General features: G+C 38.6%; 3 protein-coding genes across 3 annotated transcripts; 2 read left to right on the top strand and 1 right to left on the bottom strand.

Moving 5' to 3' along the window:
* Positions 1 to 825: 825 nt before the first annotated feature.
* dhrs3b (dehydrogenase/reductase (SDR family) member 3b) lies at positions 826 to 8,897 on the bottom strand. Its single transcript, XM_082155042.1, has 6 exons — positions 8,305 to 8,897; positions 2,925 to 3,068; positions 2,525 to 2,644; positions 2,059 to 2,297; positions 1,333 to 1,458; positions 826 to 1,214 (listed from the first exon to the last, which is right to left on the bottom strand). Exons 1-6 carry the CDS (start codon positions 8,497 to 8,499, stop codon positions 1,130 to 1,132), a joined length of 909 nt encoding a protein of 302 aa, XP_082011168.1. The 5' UTR covers positions 8,500 to 8,897; the 3' UTR covers positions 826 to 1,129.
* Positions 8,898 to 12,332: 3,435 nt separating this feature from the next.
* On the top strand, positions 12,333 to 14,465 carry aadacl4 (arylacetamide deacetylase-like 4). The gene is made up of 4 exons (XM_082155034.1): positions 12,333 to 12,551; positions 13,013 to 13,238; positions 13,329 to 13,392; positions 13,492 to 14,465. The coding sequence occupies exons 1-4, from the start codon at positions 12,375 to 12,377 to the stop codon at positions 14,273 to 14,275; spliced, it is 1,251 nt and encodes a 416-aa protein (XP_082011160.1). The 5' UTR covers positions 12,333 to 12,374; the 3' UTR covers positions 14,276 to 14,465.
* Positions 14,466 to 14,579: 114 nt separating this feature from the next.
* On the top strand, positions 14,580 to 20,517 carry cfap107 (cilia and flagella associated protein 107). Its single transcript, XM_082155044.1, has 4 exons — positions 14,580 to 15,262; positions 16,870 to 16,980; positions 17,416 to 17,590; positions 19,406 to 20,517. Exons 1-4 carry the CDS (start codon positions 15,170 to 15,172, stop codon positions 19,660 to 19,662), a joined length of 636 nt encoding a protein of 211 aa, XP_082011170.1. The 5' UTR covers positions 14,580 to 15,169; the 3' UTR covers positions 19,663 to 20,517.
* The last annotated feature ends 145 nt before the right edge of the window (positions 20,518 to 20,662 follow it).

Genomic DNA, 20,662 nt, shown 5'->3' with positions numbered 1-20,662 from the left:
GATTCCTCCGCTTACAGCGTGGGAAAGAGCCTTTATTGATTTAATTAATCTATGTTAAATATGTAAATAAATATATTAAAATTAAATTAATTCATTGAATAGACGTTGTATGGGAAAGTATGATTAATTTGCACCTTTTTCAATATTTCTTTTTAATTAGCATGTTGAATTGAAAAAAAAAACTGTAATTTAAATATGTTTCTAAATCAACAGCCTTTACTAAATAGCCTCTCAGCTCACATCATGAGTGCAGTGCTTTCACTGCAGGAGTAATTTTAGCAAGGCACATGTGTATTTTTACATAACGCAAGAGCAACAGTGGGATGGATTTGTGGTTAAATATTTCCAGCTTGCCATAAAGCAAGCCCAGTGATTTTTCCCTGGTCTCCCTGTAACTTTGTGCTTTCAAAATGTTGTACTTTGTTCTGAGAACAGTTACAATCAAGCCAAACCTTCAACACAAAGATAAAGTCTGAGGTAACTCAAGCCCTGCTTTGAAAATAAACCAAGCTCACATCTTTGTTGTATCTTCTCAATAGAGACAAGACTAAGAAAAATGAAGCAAAACATATCTGACTTATCTCATTTCTTTCCAGCAGCAGCACGGTGAATGTTTCTGACAGGGGAACGAGTCAGCGCACGTGCTAGAGCACCAGGTCAAGCCTGTTGTGCTGGTGAGAATGAAGTGCTGAAGAGGCATTCACCGCTTGTGGGACAACACATACTTTCCAACTGTAGCCCAGGGCTAGTCTAACTACAGCTTTACTTTGTGAGCCTGGAATTCGCTGATTTTAAAACATCCAAATAGAAGACTTTTGTTTTTAAAACTGCTTTTTATTCAGATGCTGTATTTACAGTGACAGTAATTAAAAGGTGATTGATAAAAACTTTAAAGTACGCATACAGTACAGCGTTCGATTGAGGCTTTTTCTGTCCATTCTGTGTTTATCCAACAATTCAACCCACAGGTCATTGATAACCTTAAAATGGTCCTGGAAATGAGGCACAATGTGCTCTGGCGTGCCGCCTGTTTCTTCTAACTCATTGCTTCTGAAATACTCCATAAGAACTCCATAGCTGTTTGACTATAAAAACATGTAACACTTGGAACGTGTCGTTTCCAGACGTCTCATGTCCGTCCCTTGAAAGTATTCATGCAGGTGTAGCTTCCTGAGAACTTGTGGATTTCTTCAAGGGCACTCTGCGGTAGCATACTGTTTGATGGGTAAAACAAAGTGATTAAATGTAATGAATGAGGGTTTCCGAAACATATTTGCTGAAATAGTTGGCTTTTGAAATACAATTTTATTTGTAAAATGAATCAGACTGTACCTTTTGAGGATAACGAGTGCATGCATGGTCCAGGGTAAGTAAACAAAAGCTGTATTGGTCCTAACAGCATCCACTGTTCTCTGCGCTACCACCTCTGGCTTTAGAGGAGGGAAGAGCTGGGGAAACCTGCAGAGAAAAACCCCAGTTAAATACACTTGTGTTTGTTGGTTGTCACACTTACAAATATTGTATTTGTACCATTGTATTACATTTAAAGGTAGGTGGTCCAGGACTTTATCCATTGGGAATTGATTGGATCATGAAAAGTGGGTGTTACACACCAGAATGAAGCCAGACCAAATGTTAGTTTGCTAAAACAAAGGCTTAAAAGCGATTTGGCTTTTGGTCAGTATTGTAAAAAAAAGTCTGACTATGTGAAAACTAAAGTTGCTTTGGAGGAAAAGCAAATTATTGCATTATGATTAAAGATTATGAAGAAAATTGTTTTGGAATAATGAGAAATCATTCAAAATAAGACCACAACCACGCATTAGCAAAGTAAATAGATGTCACATTGACGTAAAAATACTTGAAATTATGTTCCAGCCCATTTTACTTACTGCCAACTGAAACAGAATAATCAAGAGAAAATATGGGGCGGAATTTTATTTTAGCCATCAACCATTTTACATGATTGTGGAAAAGCTGCCTATATGAGTGGTGTTTTTAATAGTTAATCCAGATGTGCTGTACCCATGTGCTCTGCAATTTAAAACTTCAGCTCACCTGACTCTCATGCCCTGAAACATTTCAGTGTTGGTGTGGAACGGGAGGACAGTGGTACAGCCCACGCCCGGGCAGTCCAGCAACCCCAGAGTGAGGCTTTCCATGAAGGCTAGTGATGATGCTTTAGAGGTGCAGTAGTCTATAGCACCAGGGATGGGTGACAGAGACAGGATGGAGTTGACACACACAACATGGCCGTTTTGCAGTTCCAGCATACGAGGCAGGAAGGCTTTTGTGGTCTGTGGATGAAAGGATTATTAAAAGGTGAATTAAATCCCTGGAAGTAGGCACTTGGAAGAAAATGCTGAAAATGTTTCATTATTGAACATAATATGTAAATGTCTGCATGAAACCGAAAGTTTGCAATCATCTTTTCTTCCCTATTGTAACGCATATCCAAGTAAAACAGCTTCTCGAATGAGAAAAAAAAAACCCAATTAGGACGGGACTTGATTTTTGTACTTACCCAAAACTGTCCCATTGTATTGATGTGCTGTGACTTCAGAAGAGCATCATCATCACTGTCCAGCAAACTCTTCCCATGCACCACTGCAGCATTATTCACTAGAATGGTAACATCTCCCACCTACCATCAGAACAAAATACCCACTGTGAGACATTCTTTCCAAAGCAGATTATTCGTTTTCCTTTATGGCCAGTTAGCTCAGCCATTCTGCTGGGCCTTATCTAACCCAGACATTTCATGCGAGGTGTAATCTCTATCCAGACTATGGGGGTGGAAGGCAGCAGAGCTGAGACAAAGCCGGCACTGGGGTTATTAGAGGTTATTAGAGTCAACCAGTTTGAACTAATCTTATTATAATCATATTAAGAAACTCCTCAGGGTATGATATTATGGGGCATACCTTTTCTCTGACAACCTTGGCTTGCTTGTAAACTTCTTCTCTGTTGGCCACATCGCAAACAAAGTAATGGCATTCTGTCCCCATGAGGGCGATCTCCTCGCACGCCTCCTTCAGACATTTTTCCGTCCGGCCCCACAGGATAAGCTGTTTGGAGATAGGGACCAAAGGTCAAAGGTGAAACAGAACAGAAAACCGACCAGAAATATAAAGGTTTACAAAACATAATGTGATCTGCCACACTGGCAATAAATCATCTTTCTGGAAGCAAAACCATACTAGGTCACTGTTCAATAGCGCAGATAAGTGCTTAGTCATGAATTAGTGTCTCAAAGTAGATTTAATTTGCCTGAAAGTATTTCATATTGTCAGTTCTTGTGCTTGAATGGTGTCTTACCTAATTTATCAAGTCTTGTTCTTCAATTTGGGTGTATACTTGTAAACACAAGAGGCTATGTGGCCTATATTCATGCCATAACTTTTGACACAAAAAGCATGAGTCAGAATATAATCTGGTTTTTGTATTTCATTATGTCCCTTTTAAATTAAAAACACATTTACTTATAACTCAATATGAGGAATAACAGAACAGAATTTTTTTATTTCAGAATTATGAAAGTTTTACCCCCAAAAACTTGATCCATTTCTGAGGAATATATACCACACCAACATGTGAAACATAGTAGTTATAGTAAGAACAGAAGAGGCCATTTCATTGAAGGAACAGTGGGGCTATTTTTCACAGGCCACTGTTAGTTTGGGAAAGGATTAAGAGAGATGACTGCATGAATGGATTGGCTGGGACAGGGAACACGGGGGGCAGTGATTGGTCAATTAGATTTTTCAGTCTGAGAGGTCAAGAGAAGGTAATGAAATCAGTGATGCTGCCTCATCTCTCACAGACAAATTCTCATAAAGATTACACAGCCTGCTGGGCGTACAGACCCGGCCATTTTCTGCTTCAACAACCACATAATAGTGTGTGCACAATAGTGTGTTGCTTGGCTATCCTTTCTGTACATGTTTGGCTGCAGAAGTTAGCTATATATGACAAACCTCTCTTTGCGGGCATGCTCATTTAGAAAAATTATTTATGATAAATATTTATTTATTTATTATTATCTGTTATAGTTAAAGTGCTATTTGTATATTTATATACTATGATTTTATTTTAATTTAATTTTAAGTTTTAGCAATTTTATTATGTGCCTTTGCCATTTTTATGATTTTTATTTATATTATATTTATATTTCATGTTATTTTATTTTTAGCTTTATTTCAATTAACAAAAACAATTTATTTTTAGCTTTTACAAAAACATGTCCAGAATAATTATAATTAACTTTATATAACAACAATAGAGGTCTATTGTGTTGTACATGTAAATACGATTCCACACATAAGTAAAAATATGTGTGTGGAATCTGTGAATATATCACAGACTTGTGGAGAGCTAACAAGCTCCAGAGTGCCATTATTATGATATTTTATAACAACGGCCTGTGAAGGGGACTTGGCCTTGCCTTCCATTAACATTCAATTTGATTAGAGCCGAAATATTGTTGTCAGCTAAACCCAGGGTCTATTTTGAAGCTTTTACTCTTAAAAAGCCTTGTGTTTAACAGCAAAAACAGACTGAAAAATCCTGAAGTGGACAGTAACCTTGTTCACACTGCTGACTGATTGTGAAGAATGATACGCGTTCATTTGCAAGGGTGCCTGCAATTGGTCCAATTATGTTTTTCTCTTTTTAAAAGGGTTTGGGGAAATTTCCAGTCTCTCTGAGCATGTGGTGTGTTCGTTTCATTAAGTATGCATTTCAGCCAACTCCTATGTGAAAAGTAGGGTCAATCTGAAATGTGAAAATACTATTATTCAACAAAAATGTAAGACTACTGTACTCAGTGTTTTTCTAGCTAAATTCTTTCTACTCAGATAACAATGTAATGCTAGCCATCCTAATTAACCTAAAGAAATCTCTATCAGTGGTGTTTGCTGATGAATTAGGCCAAAGATGGTCTGATCTGCAGGTGGTTTCACCTCTTTGGCCTAATGGACGTTAATTTGATAAACCTGCCTGTGTGTTTGTATGCGTCTGCTTTATATGCATGGCCTTTGAGCTAATTACTGGGAAGGTCTTGATTAAGCTTATAATAGGATTTCACAACAATCTTGATATTTCTGTCAGAGAACAAGAGCTCACAAGGTGGTCTCCCATACAATCACACTATGAGCTTCATCTGCACACATCACATTTACAAGTCTTATCACTAAAGTCCTTAGAGTAGCAATGGTTGAGTGCACCGCATTAGCATATAATATGCGAAAATAAGGAGCAAACAAACCGTGCTTAATCCGGTCCTGTGAGGACACATATTATGTTTCCTTAGAGATAAACACACTGTGTATGAAACGCTTATGAAGGAGCATAAAATCTATTGTTTAGGTGAAATGCATGATAAAAGACCAGTAGTTTCACCGATTTGCACGCTAAAGGCCTGTTCACACCAAGAATGATAACTATAATAGTGTCCACATCAGTGGGAAATCGATTCTGTTTATTTAAGCACACTGCAGTTTTGGTGTCTGCCGCTTTAAATGCTCGAGCTCTTTAAAGCAGGATGGATTCTGATTGGCTGTCTATATTTTTATCAATCATCAGCTGGAAAAAATCATTCTGAAAGTGAGGTGTTATTGTTATAATTGTGGTATGGACTCTGCTGTTCTTTTATATTTAGAAAGATGTTTTAACCTATATCTTTATTGCTATATTAAGGCAACATCTACATTAATCCGAAATACATTTGAAAATGGTGTTTTCATTTCAAAACGCTCTCCGTACACAATCATTTTCTACAAGTTTGCATTCTAGTTTGTATTCCACACTGAAATGTCGAAAAATGCTAAAATCATCGTACTGTGCATGAATAAACACGTCTAGGTTTTGCTGCAGGACAGAAATTGCGAGTACGTTTTCTGTCAACTCAATGTATTATGAAGCAACATTGTGAAAGTGAACAGCACATAGCAGAAACATACTGGTATAAACATAGTTATCAATCGGTACAATATGTCACATGACTAAACGTCATTGTTTTCAAATACTTCTGTTTTCACAGTCCACACTACAACGCAAAATTTATCCAGTTGCAAGAGCGTCTAACAAAGCTCAAAAACACAGTCTCAGTGAGAACAGAAGGCCAAAATATAAAGAAAAAGATGCATTTTCAAATGGACTAGTGTAGACGTAGCCCAAGTAATCCACTTTGCTCCCATCGGAAAGGGTCTGTATGTGCATGGGGGCACAAGGAGTTCAGGAGGCAGTCGCCTGCCGCTGTCTAATTAGTGTGGAGACAGAAGGGTCAGCCACAGGGCACTGCCCAGCTGGGAGCTGTATGGTCCCTGCCACCCTCCCCCGAACCCATACACATACAGAAAGTAATTTACATAGGGCTCACTTCCTTCACACTTCCTTAAGCCATCAGCCATGGGACCACATGGATGGTCACCGTCACCGATGATGGTGCTTCTTTAACGTCCAGAATTCTTTTTCTTGGTTCTTCAAATCATCGTTTAGGGTTTGGTTAGCGGGAGATGATGTAACTTTTGCAGAATATTTCCAGTGTTGAATTACCATGCAGTAAGGACTTGCTGACCTCTTGGACGCCATAATAACGGCCTGCTTTCTGGAAAATTACAACCCCCACTTAGAGGCAAGGGTGGTCAAGTTAACTCCTACCCTGTTCATTTATGATTCATGCCTTTTTAGCATTCCTTAAGAATGGGCTAACTGTGAAGATTGCCACTGCAGGTGTCTTTTCCAGAGTCTTCACACCTTGACAATGGCTAACAACGGGGTGTTGACAAGCACGGTGGCTTCCTTTAGCATACTGCTGCAAAGCTGCTTCTTTCAAAGACCTTTGCCCTGTGATGATGTAAAAGGTGACTTGTGTCAGCGAGCATTCAGGGATCTGAGGTCTCCGAGCTGTTTGCCGTGTGAGGTTTGCGCTGTGACTTTTACACTGGGTTTTTATTTAGCCCCATACACACAAGCTTGTCTGGGGGGAAAATGCGTTTAAATCAAAGCCTTGGGTGTAACGCCGCCAAGCATTGGGGCCCCTGTCACTGTGGTTACAGAAGTTATTAAGCTCTGTTTATTGCAGTTGGGCCACTGGGTTTATTTATAATGCAATGTCTTGTGTGGGTGAGGCAGCTGAGACATTTCTTCCCAGCTCTTGACTTTCAGCACACATCACTCTTATTTGCAATCTTACTGCTGAGACACAAAAACATGAGCGTACACTACTGCCAATGTGAGATATTTAATAAAGCCATTAAATACTGCTGATAGAGCTCGTAATACAGTAAAAATTCATAAGAAAGGTCAGACATCTAATCTTTAAAGCGTTCAGCCAAGGTCAAATTTGCTGGCACCATGAATTTCTTGGGTCACTGCCGGCCTCTGTAGAGGGGTTTCCACCCAGACCAGTGTAATAATTTGATCATGAGAGCTGTCAAAGTTTGAAAGAAGGCTGTTTTTCCCCAAAATAGCTGTTTGTTAGTTGACCCAGTTTGTTGTACAAGTTGAACCAGACATTGGGATCCAGCTCTACATTTCGATTGGTCTGTTGACCGTAGGGGTCATGACCTATGCACTGTTAAGACAATGGGTTTATGAAGAGGACATTATAATGTCTCTAGGGAGAGGAGTAGCCCGAGTGAAAAAAAAAAATCCATTACTAGGCTAGTGATTTGTGTTAATAGCTTACCATGATAACCACAGTTACTTAAACACAGCATAGCCTACTTAAACATAGTTTCTACAGTTATGATTATTACAATAAAGCTACACTGTACAATTGTTTTCATCGTTGTTGAAACAACTTTGTTTCCATTACTTAATTTTTTAATTGATATTCTTCATCAGTATAAATAAATTCAGGGAAGTGCAATGTACTTGCATCATTTAGATTTAACTTTTTATTTTATTTGAAATAAATTTATTTATTTTTACTACAGGCCGATATGTGCATATAACTTACATGACAATTACGATTTCTTGATAGTAACATCATTAAATATAATTGGCTATATAATGTGTTTATATTGATAGTAGTTGTTTTAATAATTATTTTACGTTTTTGCCAAATACCGCTATGTAACGTTACAGCGATGAAACTGTTTATTATTAAATGATTAAAAGATTAAATTAGAAGATTAAAATGATCAATCATACTGACATAAAGAGAAAGAAAGAGTCAGACCACCTGGTATTGAAACTATGGGCTATCTACTAACCTTGGCACAATTTATAAAAAGTGTTTAATAGAAATATTACGCAGCAATATGACCAAGAGGCATTAATGATACATTATGTTTTTACCTTTTTAGCTCCACGCACGGCGAACTCCTTAGCCAGGTGACGGCCAATGCCCCGTCCGCCACCCGTGATAAGCACCACATCTCCGGTCAGATCTCTCCGCCTGCTCGGTAAGACCCAGCACACGGTCGCCTTGACAATATAGTAGAGTATCTGAATAGGTAAGAGCACCACGCAGCCCAGCGCCTTCAGATCCATTTCACTCCGTCTCAGTATCCGCTTATCTCAGTTCTCGCATGGAACAATTGCTGAACTAATTGAATCCTTGCTCGGAGCGATTACCTTTACTCCTATTTATATGAGTGGATAAGGCAATTTGCCTTATTTTGCAGCGCTGACGCACACTAAATAGATTGAAATGCATCTATCTACCACAATCCAACTCAGTTAATGTGTGCCTCGGCGGAATATCTGTCATTTTGCGCACCTTAATTCCACATAAACTCTTTATCCACGGAGCGGTTTTCTTGCTGCGACAAGTGTGCGCTGCTGCTTTGAACCGGAGACGGAGCCCTGTCGCGACTGACAGCGGCCAGAACCCAACTATGACGATACCTCAGGTCTGATAGGGGTTTTAAAGAGACCATTTATCTTGATTGACAACTGGAGGACTGACAGAAGTATTATCAAACGTTGGCGACGTGAGGGTTCGTTTCTTTATGACGTTAAGTCCCCTCCCCCAGAAGTGGTACCACAGGCAATTTCGTTGCCTCTCAACCTGTGCTTATTGTAACTAGTCGTGGGGATTTTGATTCATACCAGTGATTCAAACCTTTTGAATCGGTTCACTAAAATTACATTTATCATTCACTTTATTTAAAGCTGCAGTGCGCAGGTTTTCCTCTTTGTCGCCATCTCTGTTCGAAATCTGCAATTGCAGTTATTCGCGGAACTATCAACTGCACAGCGCGGATGAATCCAATGTTTTGAGGAGAATGTGCGGCTGTCAATCACCGCGCTGGTGGTGTGTATCTGGATACTGTCATTTGCAATCAGAGATTCTACTTTTTGGAAGTATGACCAACATAAGAATTTTCACGGTAAATGTCGTCTGAACAAGCAAGTAACATCCACTTTTGTTCTGACCAACTAAGGGGAAAAAAGCATTGCAGTAAATCGCGCCGATTAAATCTAACGATCGCTTATATATCACGTCAAACCATGCAAATTATACTTTGTTCTCAAATTGTTAATGTTAACAACATCAGCATTGCGTGACTACATTTAATGCCCTTCCGATATTTATCCTTGTTTTCGCATGGGCCCATTGCAGTCTTTTTTTCTCCGAAGTCCGAAGTCTTTCGCGTTTTGCAACGGGTGAATCTCCAGTTGTCACTGGTGATTGTCGTTTGAACCTTTCTGGATCTGCCATCAAATTGATAAGTTTAATTACATCAAGTCATGTGAGAAAAGGCTATAAATCTCCACCTCCAACATCCTCACAGGCAACATAGCCTACTAGCCGAGACACCTTCTTTATGTGTACAGACGTAATGGCGCAAAGACATGCTCGAATTTCCCACGGAAATCCACCAGTACCACTGGAATTAAAAACATTATTACAAGCTTACCGTTTTGAATCGAGCTAAAGCAAGCAGATAGTTTTGAACACTGCTGGTTATGTACTTGCTCAAAAAATTATTTTGGATAATTTTTAACCCAAAAAAGCTACGGACTGCAGCTTTAATTAGATTCGACTCTTACAAAATAAATAAATAAATAAATAAATAAATAAATAAATAAAACAACGAAACGTGTCATATTCTAATAATTTTGCGTGCAGGCCTACTTCTGCTCTTCCCGGGGATAGAAAGCCAGTAATTTTCCTCTATTTTATCAGTTACTGGGCATGACTTTAATAATTTTATAAAGAATAAATAATGAACTTACGTCATTTTAATTGTGCAGGGTCAGCATTCATATTCTCTTCTTCTTTCGACGTAAACTTAACGAACTGGACGAACGACTCGTTCAGTCGGTCAGCAGATATACAGGAACGAGATGATCTAGTTCGGTTCGTTCACAACAAGTTTTTGACTTGAGTAAAATTATTCCTTTACATGAAAGATTAATTCAAAACATATCGAAACGCGATAATTAATGCTCTTTTTCATCGTTTTGTATTGTTATATGTGATTGCAAGAATCACTGGGTTGGCATTTTCAGTTTAACAGCTTAGTTTTTAAAGTGCTTTATTCTCTTGTGACCGAATTTGACACTGTTTCAATTCAAAACGCTGCCAGCTAACACAAGTGTCAACACGACAGAGGACTTGTTGAACTGTCTAGGAAAAAAAATAACCAGTTTGTCAAGATATGTTTGTATGAACAGAAACTATATTTCAGTAGGCTATAGCATGGCCTATAGGCCTACATTATAAATGTGAGGCATTCCTTACCTTAACCGCATGGTGGTAAACAATGGGCGTGCCTACGGATATTATAGTGTAGGCCTATTGTAATATATAAAAAAAGAAAAGAAAAGAAAAAGAATGGTCCTAAAACTAAAACTTTTTTTATTTTTTTATATATATTCCTGTCATTTATTTTTATTTTAGTTATTATATTTAGTTATTTTTTATGGCATTGATAGTGTCAAGCTACCTTTATTGTAATAATGATGACTGTATTTTGGTTGCAAAACTGTGGGTTATGAGATATATTAAACTGTTGGTAACGTTTGTAAAGGTTGGTTTGCAAAATAAATGTTATTTGTTCCCTATTTTTTCTTTCTCAATTCAAACTCCTAGGGTTTCAAAGTCCACAACTTTTTCAGTGTGGTGTGTGTATAACAGGTGTTTTACTGTTTGCCCTAAATGTTGTTACACTTGGGTCTCCCGTTGCTGGTTTCAGTCCACAGTGCTCAAACTGGAAGGATTCCTGCAGACCAGTGCACCTCCAGAACATCGAGACCTTTGTAAACGGCTCTTAAATTCAAGCAGTAAATGCAGGAGCCGTTGTGGAGATTCCAGACTGTGATTTTTGGCCTGGCCTCTGCTTCTACTGCTTAAAAGCTGAATAGAGGGCTGCTCAGACCGGACTGGTTGAAATGCAGCCTCACAAAGACTGCTTTGTGCTATGATGTGCCTCTTAGTAATGGCCCAGCAACTCTCAGAGAAGGCTTAATGGTTGTCTGATGGGAGAAAAAGCATGTTCCACTTAAATTGGTCCATTTCTGGATCTATTGATCAAACACAGGCCAAAATCACAGATGCTGATTTGATTTACTGTATCGCAGAATACTGTAAAACTATTATCCTCTGTTTTTATTTGATTATGAGGCTTGATTTCATCTTCCACATTTTGTTGTGGAAATATAACAGCACGATGATGCTCAACACAATGGCTTTTTCTTTTCATTTAGAGTGTCACTGCCATCTACAGATCAATAGTGAAAGTTCACTAAATAAATCGAATGTATTCTCAGTGGGAGCCAAAGTACTAACATTGCCTGTCATGGAAAATAGTTGTATCATTAATTCTCATTTGCATAGTAATAGGATTAAAGGAACTAAGTTATTTTCCAGTTGGTGAATATGCAGTGTTTTGTCTTCTCTAAATCCATGTCACCATCAATTATCTCTATGTAAACAATCAGCCAGCATATTTTCTTGTTCGTTTTTGATATTACTAATTAGCTGATGTGTTATCTGTTCAGTTGGAATTATGGGGATAAGACATTTGTCAGGATCGCCAGATTAGATTTCCTTTTATTTGTAGACTTTAATATTTGTTAGGCATAATATTTGTTAGGATATAAATGTGTACAGTGCCATTATGCTATACTATCATTTAATTAGCCATCCACTTAATATAGGCCAGTCACCCAGAGTTAACTTATTTCTGCTGACATTATTTTTGCAATCTCACTGTATTATAATCATAACCACCATTATCCTGCCACAAAAAGTCCAAACTTCTGGCAAAAAATCAACACTTGACCAATCCTAGTTCTGTGAGAAACCTGTAGACTTGGCAACCTTGGCCCTCCTTCACTTTATATCTGCAATAAAAGTGGGAGGGAACATGTATCTTGAACATTTATTGCTTTGTGTGCAGCATATTCAAACAGCCATGTACACTGCAACTGCAATTCTGATCATTGTGTTTGCAGCTTTTTTTGCTGCTTTTTGTTTGTTGGTAGCTGTCCTAGTATACTTTGAGCTGAGAAATGCAAATATTCCTCCTGGAGTTGCTAATCCTGGGAAACTACATGCGATTCATTGTACGTATGTTGGGATAAACGTTGTGGTGAGTGCTCATGCTGTTTGTGTTGCATTCGCTGGCAAATCCAATCATATTGACCCATTTCTTGTCAAATTCTTAATTCCTTATTTCTAAAAAAGGACTAACGATTGTTATGTAGGATATACTCTGATTCTGGTTTTTATTCGGAATATTTTAGCACAAAGCCTTTTTTAGTCATAATAAAGTGCTCAATACAAAGTCCATCTCAGTTATTTAATAACTCTTCAGTAATGTCTGATGAATTAAAACTGGGCATAGCAAGTTCAAAATAATGTTTTTCTGTAATCACTAACTTGATATTCTCTCAAGGGCAAAATAGAGCCATTCTGCTTATCCTGCTTATCTCAGAACATGTTTACCTCATTCAAAAGGCCAAGTTGAGTTCTTTACCCCCTGAGTGGCTCATTTACTGACATGTGAATATTATGAATTGGCATATCATTGTCAACGAATCTCTTTTGTAGGGCCAAATTCTGGAGCGATTGGGGCTGTGTCATCAGATGAATTTTACACGATGGTGCAGATTTTTTATCATGGCCAGAAAAGGGCCAGTGCCCCACGGGCTTCGTATTAAGGACCTGACCTTCAGTGGAGTTCCAGTAAGGGTGTATGAGCCTACAGCTGTCTCGGGAGAGAAAAAAAGGGGCCTGGTTTACTTTCATGGTGGCGGCTGGATGTTTGGCTGTATTGGTAAAACTCTATATGCATGCATAGGCACAGTAAAATACTGTTGTGTTGATGTTTTAAGTACTGATGTTTTAATTGTTTGTCCTTCCACAGATGATTACGATGAAGTGTGTCAGTATATATCACTGGAGAGTGACACCACAGTTGTGTCTGTTGGGTTAGCTGACTTGACATACTCAGTTTTATTTATAAATTCTGTCCGGTTGAATTTCATAATCTTATTATGTCGTTTTCCTTCTCTGTTTCCCATATTTAGTTACCGTCTGGCCCCCGAGCACAGGTACCCTGCCCACTTGGACGACTGTGAGGTTGTGACTCGCCACTTCCTGTCAATAGCCGCAACCGATTTCGGGGTGGACCCACACAGGGTGGCAGTTGGTGGGGACAGTGCAGGGGGGAACCTGGCAGCCGCTCTCTGCCAGAGGCTGTCGAAAACACAGGATGGTCATCTGCCATCTCCCTGTGCCCAGGTTCTCATCTACCCGGCTCTGCAGATGGCAGATTTCCACCTGCCCTCATACCAGCAGAACCACTCAGTGCCCATATTGTTCAGAGGCCGAACGGTGTTCTTTTTCCTGCAGTACCTCAACGGGAATACTTCCGTGAGCCAGCAGATTCTGGAAGGCAAGCATGTTCCTGCCGAGCTAAAACGTCACTATGAGAAATGGCTGGATCCAGATAATCTTCCACCACAGTTTAGAAAGGGAGCCATTAGTCCGCCAGTTATCGCAAGCCACGATGCTGACGTCTATCACATCATCAAACAGGGCCTAGATCCAGAGATCTCTCCTTTACTAGCCGAGGACGATGTTCTCCGCCTCAATCCGCCCACCTTCGTCCTGACCTGTGAGTTTGATGTGCTGAGAGACGATGGCATTCTGTTCCAGAAGCGACTGAAGGAAGTAGGAGTGGATGTCAAGTGGGAGCATCTATCTGATGGCTTCCATGGGATCATCAGCTTCTTCAACCAAGGCTGGTTGACATTTGAATCCTCTCAAAGGGGTATGGACAGTGTTGTAAGTTATGTAAAGACTCTCTGACTGGGAAGTCAAAAGATTTGTCAGAATGATTTAGAATATGGCCTGTAAAAAAAATGTCATGATAAATGAATGAGCAAAAATACACTTTAACCATAGAACGCAACAGTCGGGTTCTGGAATTGAACAGTCTGGTTCATTTGGTTGTAGTTCTCTTCCTTTTCATCATTAAATCCATTAATTACACAATCTTTGTCTTGTATACTTTTTTCTTCATATCAAAGTTTGTAATGTGATTAATCTCGTAGCTGGTAGGTTTGGTTTATTCGTTTTTTGTTTTTTTTTAATCCCTATGGGAACAATGAATAGGAAAAATACTTCTGTAACAATGACCGCTGATGAAGTGTTGCACTCTATACCAATTTTCTCTTTGAAAGATTCATTGTCATCTAGCAATATTCTGTGACTAAACCTAGCAAGAAAAAGCAGTCACATTAGATTTATCAAATAATTTTGTTTTTGATTGATGTAAATGTTAAACTGCTTTTGTTATGTACAAATAATGCTCAATTTGTCCATTGAATCATGAATGCTATTTCAGTATGTGACGCACTTAACATTCCTCCCACATCGCATGTCCCTTGTACAGCCTCATTTGTATGAGACTGCAGTCTCCTTTGGTGCTACAAGTGAAGCTAATTATCATCATTCAGAGTGTTAGTCAGCATTTGCGTGGTACGTTTAAAGGAATCTGATGAAACTTCTTTTGCAGCAGCTGCTCCTTTGTATATGGCAGCAGTGGTGTTTGGTGTGTCCATGGCAACGGAACTCTAGAATGTCTCCTGCTTTGATGATGTCATGAAGGAACCCTCTATCATAACTGACCATCTAACCATATTGGAGGTTTGCAGAGTGTGAAGTAGTGTTGCATTTGAAGTAACTACGGCATACAAAAAAATGGAAAACAAGTGGAGCCAGCCTGGTTGGAGAATAGAGCAGAAGTATAGCAACAAAGTACTCATTGGTAATTGGGTGGAGGAGAAATTACAAGTAGGTATATTTTTTATAACATTATTGTGTTTTGTGGTTATTCTTAACTGATGCTAAATATCTTTATGCACTAGTATGCATTACTTTTACTATTCATAATTTATAGTCTAACTATTAACTAGTATGCTATTCTGAATTTAGTTCTTTGAATTAAGTTTCATCTCGATACACCAAGGCACATGCAAATTAAAGTTCAAAATGTCTGATGGATAGTATATCTGATCCAGGAACATTGCATAGGGGTTCTTGACCAAAGGCCCAACTATTTTAAAGTTGACATTAAACGGAAGTTGCGATCATATTTTTTTCTATATTGTGACTTGTATCTGAGAAAAACAGCTTTGTGAATGAGAAATGGTGTACGGCAGTACTTGATTTTGTCCATCATGGATATTGTCTGGATCTTTTGATGATTGCTGTGATCCAACGCATTCTCATCCTAGGTCGTCATATACTGACGCTTTTGACATTTCGTCTACATCCGACGCACATGGCGCCCTTTAGCGTCAATATGAGACGCAGATTATGGGTAGGTTTAGGTCTGGGGTAGGGTTAGGGTTAGACCGCTAGGAGGCGCCTTCTGGACCATATTTATCTGCGTCTCATATTGACGCTAAAGGGTGACGTGCGTCGGATGTAGACGAAATGTCAAAAGCGTCAGAATATGACACCTTGGGATGAGAACGGGCTGTGTGATCTAATGCTCTAAACACTGATGACTTTAAAAGTCTGCAATGATATATATCTTACCAAGAGTCACTTTAAAAACCCAAAGAGCTGCAAATATCGAACCTAACTTCCTATTGAGCGACTACATCATCAAATACTCGCAATAAATGTAAATGATTTAGGGGCCGTTTACACCGTCTTCAACTAAAAACGGGAAACATTTTATGCGTTTTGGTCGTTCATTTCATTTTTGGGGGCATGAAAACACAAACTTTTTAAAATAGGATCGAAGATTCAAGTTTTTGAAAACGATACCATTATCATCTCAGTGTAAACTACAAAAACACGAATTTGTGAATACGGTGACGTCATGCTCATGCATGCGTATTACATGTTCAGTTTACTGGCCCAAACTTATAAGGCCAAAACGTGTGAAACTAATGTGTTAAGGCGTAATCACGTGTTTAGTTAGTTTCACACATTTTGGTCCTGTTGGCCTTCCATATAATACATCGTCTTTAGTCGTTTCTAGGCAATTCAAATCCAATTTTATTCAAAGTTGCCGATTTATTTTAATATTACATAAAACATTTTTTTATAACATATACTGGTGATTATTTAGAGACAATTTCTAATCACTCTTGTTTCGAGTAGTTAACACACTACTTAAGCACTTGTCAGACTGCAATGTTTAAACCCTGAAAGGGATGCAGTTCTTTAGACTGCTCAGATCTATGCAAAAGTGATTAGCGCCGCTGATCAGCTTGGTCAGCACAGACTGGAGGCAGACAAATGGGATTGATGCAAGTCGTGCTGCAGTCCCCTAGTCAGGAACAGACCTGAGAGAGCACATCTGCGATCAATAAGGGACCGTGAGCTCTGCTGAGCGTGGGATTTGTTTACTGAGTGTTTCTATGTATGTTTGTGTGGTGAGACAGTTCGCTCGAGAGTGCAAGACAGCAAACAGCACCAACAGGCTGGACTACACGCCCCACATGTTGCACAGGCCTGATGTTGCCATGCGGCGAAAGGCTCTTCACAGATCTGAGGTTTGGGACAAATCCATCAGTTCATGCATCATTTACCAAACATCATAAACACACCAGTGGGTAAATCATGTTCGGTTTTGATGACAGATGGCAGGCATACATAGACGTGAAACTCCAAAATATCAGTCCACTGCATATTGGAGCTTTGAACTATCACTGTAAAACTCTGAATAATAATTGTGATTCTTTAAAAGTCACTTGAAGAGATTACAAAACCATAAAGAATGATTTCACTTTTAAACTAAGTTGCAAAAACAATAGTGGTTGAGGGAGACACTTCTTTGCATGTTAATGCAAATTTTACTTTGAATTTGACTAAATATTAAACATGCTATACCTATTTTAAGCATTGTAGTTAGCTGTACGTTGTAAATGATTCGTCCTGTCCTTCACTGGTCTGATAAACCGTGTCCATGGGTTTAATCCATGCTTTAGGGTATTCCCACAAGGCTGTTACTTTCTCATCATGACGTCCCCTCCTCCCACTACCTGGTGACACTCTATGATGAGTCGTACGGGCGGCAGGCCTCCTCCTCTCTGCCCACACTGCGCTCCTGGCATTCTGACAAACTGGCCTGGGTCCCGGAGAGGTCAGACCATCCAGTCCAAGGTATTAAGCATTCCTTTCACTCCAGATGGGGTTTAATGCAGTTCGGCCAGCGTTTTGAATTAATGTTGGAGACCATCTCTGTTAATCATCGTGGATATCAGTTATTTTAATACTTTGGCTTTTATTATTAGTCCAATGTCTTTCTTTTTTTTCCTTTTATTTGAGCACAGAGATAAAATAACAGTGGCAAATGTGCATGAGAAATTGATGTCTGATATTTTTCAGTGGGTGATTTAAATCAATAGTTTAAATTAAAAATTTAAATTGTCATCATTTACTTACTCTCGTCTCATGTTGTTTCAAACCTGTGTGACTTAATTTCTTAAAAGGAGATTTGTAGCTACCGACTGCTATTTTTATTAATGAGGCTTTCGAGCTTAAATAGTGCTTTCCCGGATTTTTAAAGTAGGCCTAGTGGGGGATGAAGAACAGAAATCAAGTACTTGAGTAAAAGTATGATACCCTAATAAAACATCACTCCAGTAAAAGTACTCATTTTCTATTTTACTTGAGCAAAAGTACAAAAGTACTTGCTTTAGAATGTAGGCTACTTAAGTATTAAAACTAAGTACTGATCAATGAACCATGTTTTAATTTATTCTAGCCAGCACTAGTCAGTAGTCTGCACTAATTAGAAAGATTAATGCAGACATGTAATAGGCCTATGCAGGCTATTGATCTGCAAATACTCAATCTTTTTTTTATTACCAAAACTTATTATACAATATCAAAACATTAAACTTCAATATACTAAAATATCAATTTAAGTCACTTAAAATTCAAGTGTACAAATGTGCTGTCATGATTTTTATTTCATTTACAATAATCAGTACTAAATAGTAACTTACATTTCACGCCATCACTTGTACGATCTGATATCCCGGTTCTTGGCTCATTTTGACCGGATCATTGAATCAGTGAGTTGTTGACTCAAGAACAGCTGCAATCAGATCAGTCAGATTTACAAATGAATTGTTCAGTGTAATTTGTGAGCCAATTCATCAGGTTCATTGGAAAGAATCAGCTCATTCATGAATTGGATATGGCGTCTAAAAGGAGGTGGCGATTTCTTCAGTTCGAAATAACGAGGAATGATATGTCTGATTAAGTACATATAAGCCTACTTGAAAAAATTTACTCAAGTAATTTGAGTAGGCCTATCATAAAAGTGATTGTCATGACTCATAGCTCTGTGTCAGGAAATAATTGAAAATAAAGGTGATTTACTCAAACTGATCATGTTATTATGTTCTTATCTTTCTTTTGAGTCATCTTTTCAATGAATCAATTGATCCACAAAAATGAATCGTACTGGCCAAGTCAAGCTGCTGACTCGATCCAGTTGCAGTAATTAACAGATTATGTTTGTTTTATTTTTTATTTTATTTTTATTAAGCCATTCATCAGCTGATTTCCCAAAGAGTGTTATTTTAGTAGCCTATTATTTATACATTTTCTCATTTGTCATTAAATATTAGGCTACTATTTAGGTTTATTTTTAGTTCAGTTTTAGTTCAGTTTCTGTTTATTTCCAGTTAGTAATCTTATTAGTGCTTCAACTTCATTTGGCCAAGGCTACATTACAATTTTTTTGTTTGTTTTTAATCTAATATTTATATTTTAATAAATACAAATGTTTTTAATAGTTTAAGTTATTGATAATAACCCTTCAACATTGCTCTTTTTATTGAGTCATTTCTACTGTTTGGTGACGGTAGTGGCACAGAAACGACATACTTTCCATGTATGTCGTTTGATTTTCCATGCCTCTCTTTTCTCTCTCTGCCTCTCTCTGTTTTGTTTTTTTACACACAGGCCCCCCAACTAAGTTTGGCTTGGCGGAATCTTGGCGGGCTAACATGCAACAACAGCGAGCAGTTGTGCCCACACTAAGTGTGTATAAGGCTTCATACCCTCTGCACCCCATCAGCACCTTCTGTCATTCTCGCCACGTCAGCATGCCCAAGCGGCTCTCCAGCAGTCAGCACCCTGCCAACCACAGCAACATGGACCTGGCACTGAAACACAGACCCTGCAGGCAGGTCTCCAGTAATCCAGCCAGCCTGCTGTGACCCTTACCCTTTGTCTCTCACCACCTTCAGCCCTCCAGTACCACACAGACTGGACTCAACCAGGAGAGGGCTTAGACTACCTTATTTTATTGATCAGTGACTCTTAAAAACTGAATGAATAGGTGTTTTTGAACCAAGACAAATAAAAAAGATTCAATACTACAATGTGGTCCAAACGTTACAATTCAAATACGTTTAGAATTTAAGTTAAAAAGTGACATCCAAAGGCCAAGTATGGTAACCCATTATAGGAATTTGTCCTTTGCATTTAACCAGTTTGCTGTGGCACCCGGGGAGCGATTGGGGGTTAGGTGCCTTGCTCAAGGGCACCTCAGTCATTTCCTGCCTCTATTGAGAATCGAACCCGCAACCTTCAGGTTACTAGACTTTCTAACCATTAGGCCATGACCCCATTTAATGCATTAGTTTTATATTACATTATATTTTCTGCATGTCAATTAAAGTGAAAAGCTGAACAGAAACATTAACATGAATTTCCAAGTGTCTTAGTATTTTGTTTTTCCCATTTTTATATTTGAATGACAGCAGCAAGTGTCTTAGTAAGACCTGAGGATCCTGTTTTCCAGCATGTGTGAGATTGATCTAAAGAGCATCTTGTGCTTCCGTGGAAGAAAGAACATCTGAGTTTACATGGTCTCAAACTTTTGAACCCCACTGAAATAATAATGGTCTATCAATATTTAAGACCTTCATAGATTTTTCCATCTGACAGACTGTTCTTCCTCTGCTTACTACTTGTTGGTGTGTATTTGCAGGTCTATTTTTATGCACATAGCACAATTCACTGTGCACGTGAGAGAAAAAACAGCTTTTGCCATGTTAATAAAAACCCTGCAAATTATCTTTTTTTTTCACAGTACACGATGTGCTCCATTATCATGCGCACGCAGAATCAACAGTTCATTTGGACCACAGCGCTAGTTCAGATAGCCGAGTCATTTATCGAACATTCTAAGGGGACTTTCATAACTCCTATCTC

Source organism: Leuciscus leuciscus (genome assembly GCF_965113295.1).
Source record: "Leuciscus leuciscus genome assembly, chromosome: 23".
Taxonomy (NCBI): Eukaryota; Metazoa; Chordata; class Actinopteri; order Cypriniformes; family Leuciscidae; genus Leuciscus; species Leuciscus leuciscus.
Note: the sequence above shows the minus strand (reverse complement) of the source record. Positions and strands in the feature narration are given on the sequence as shown.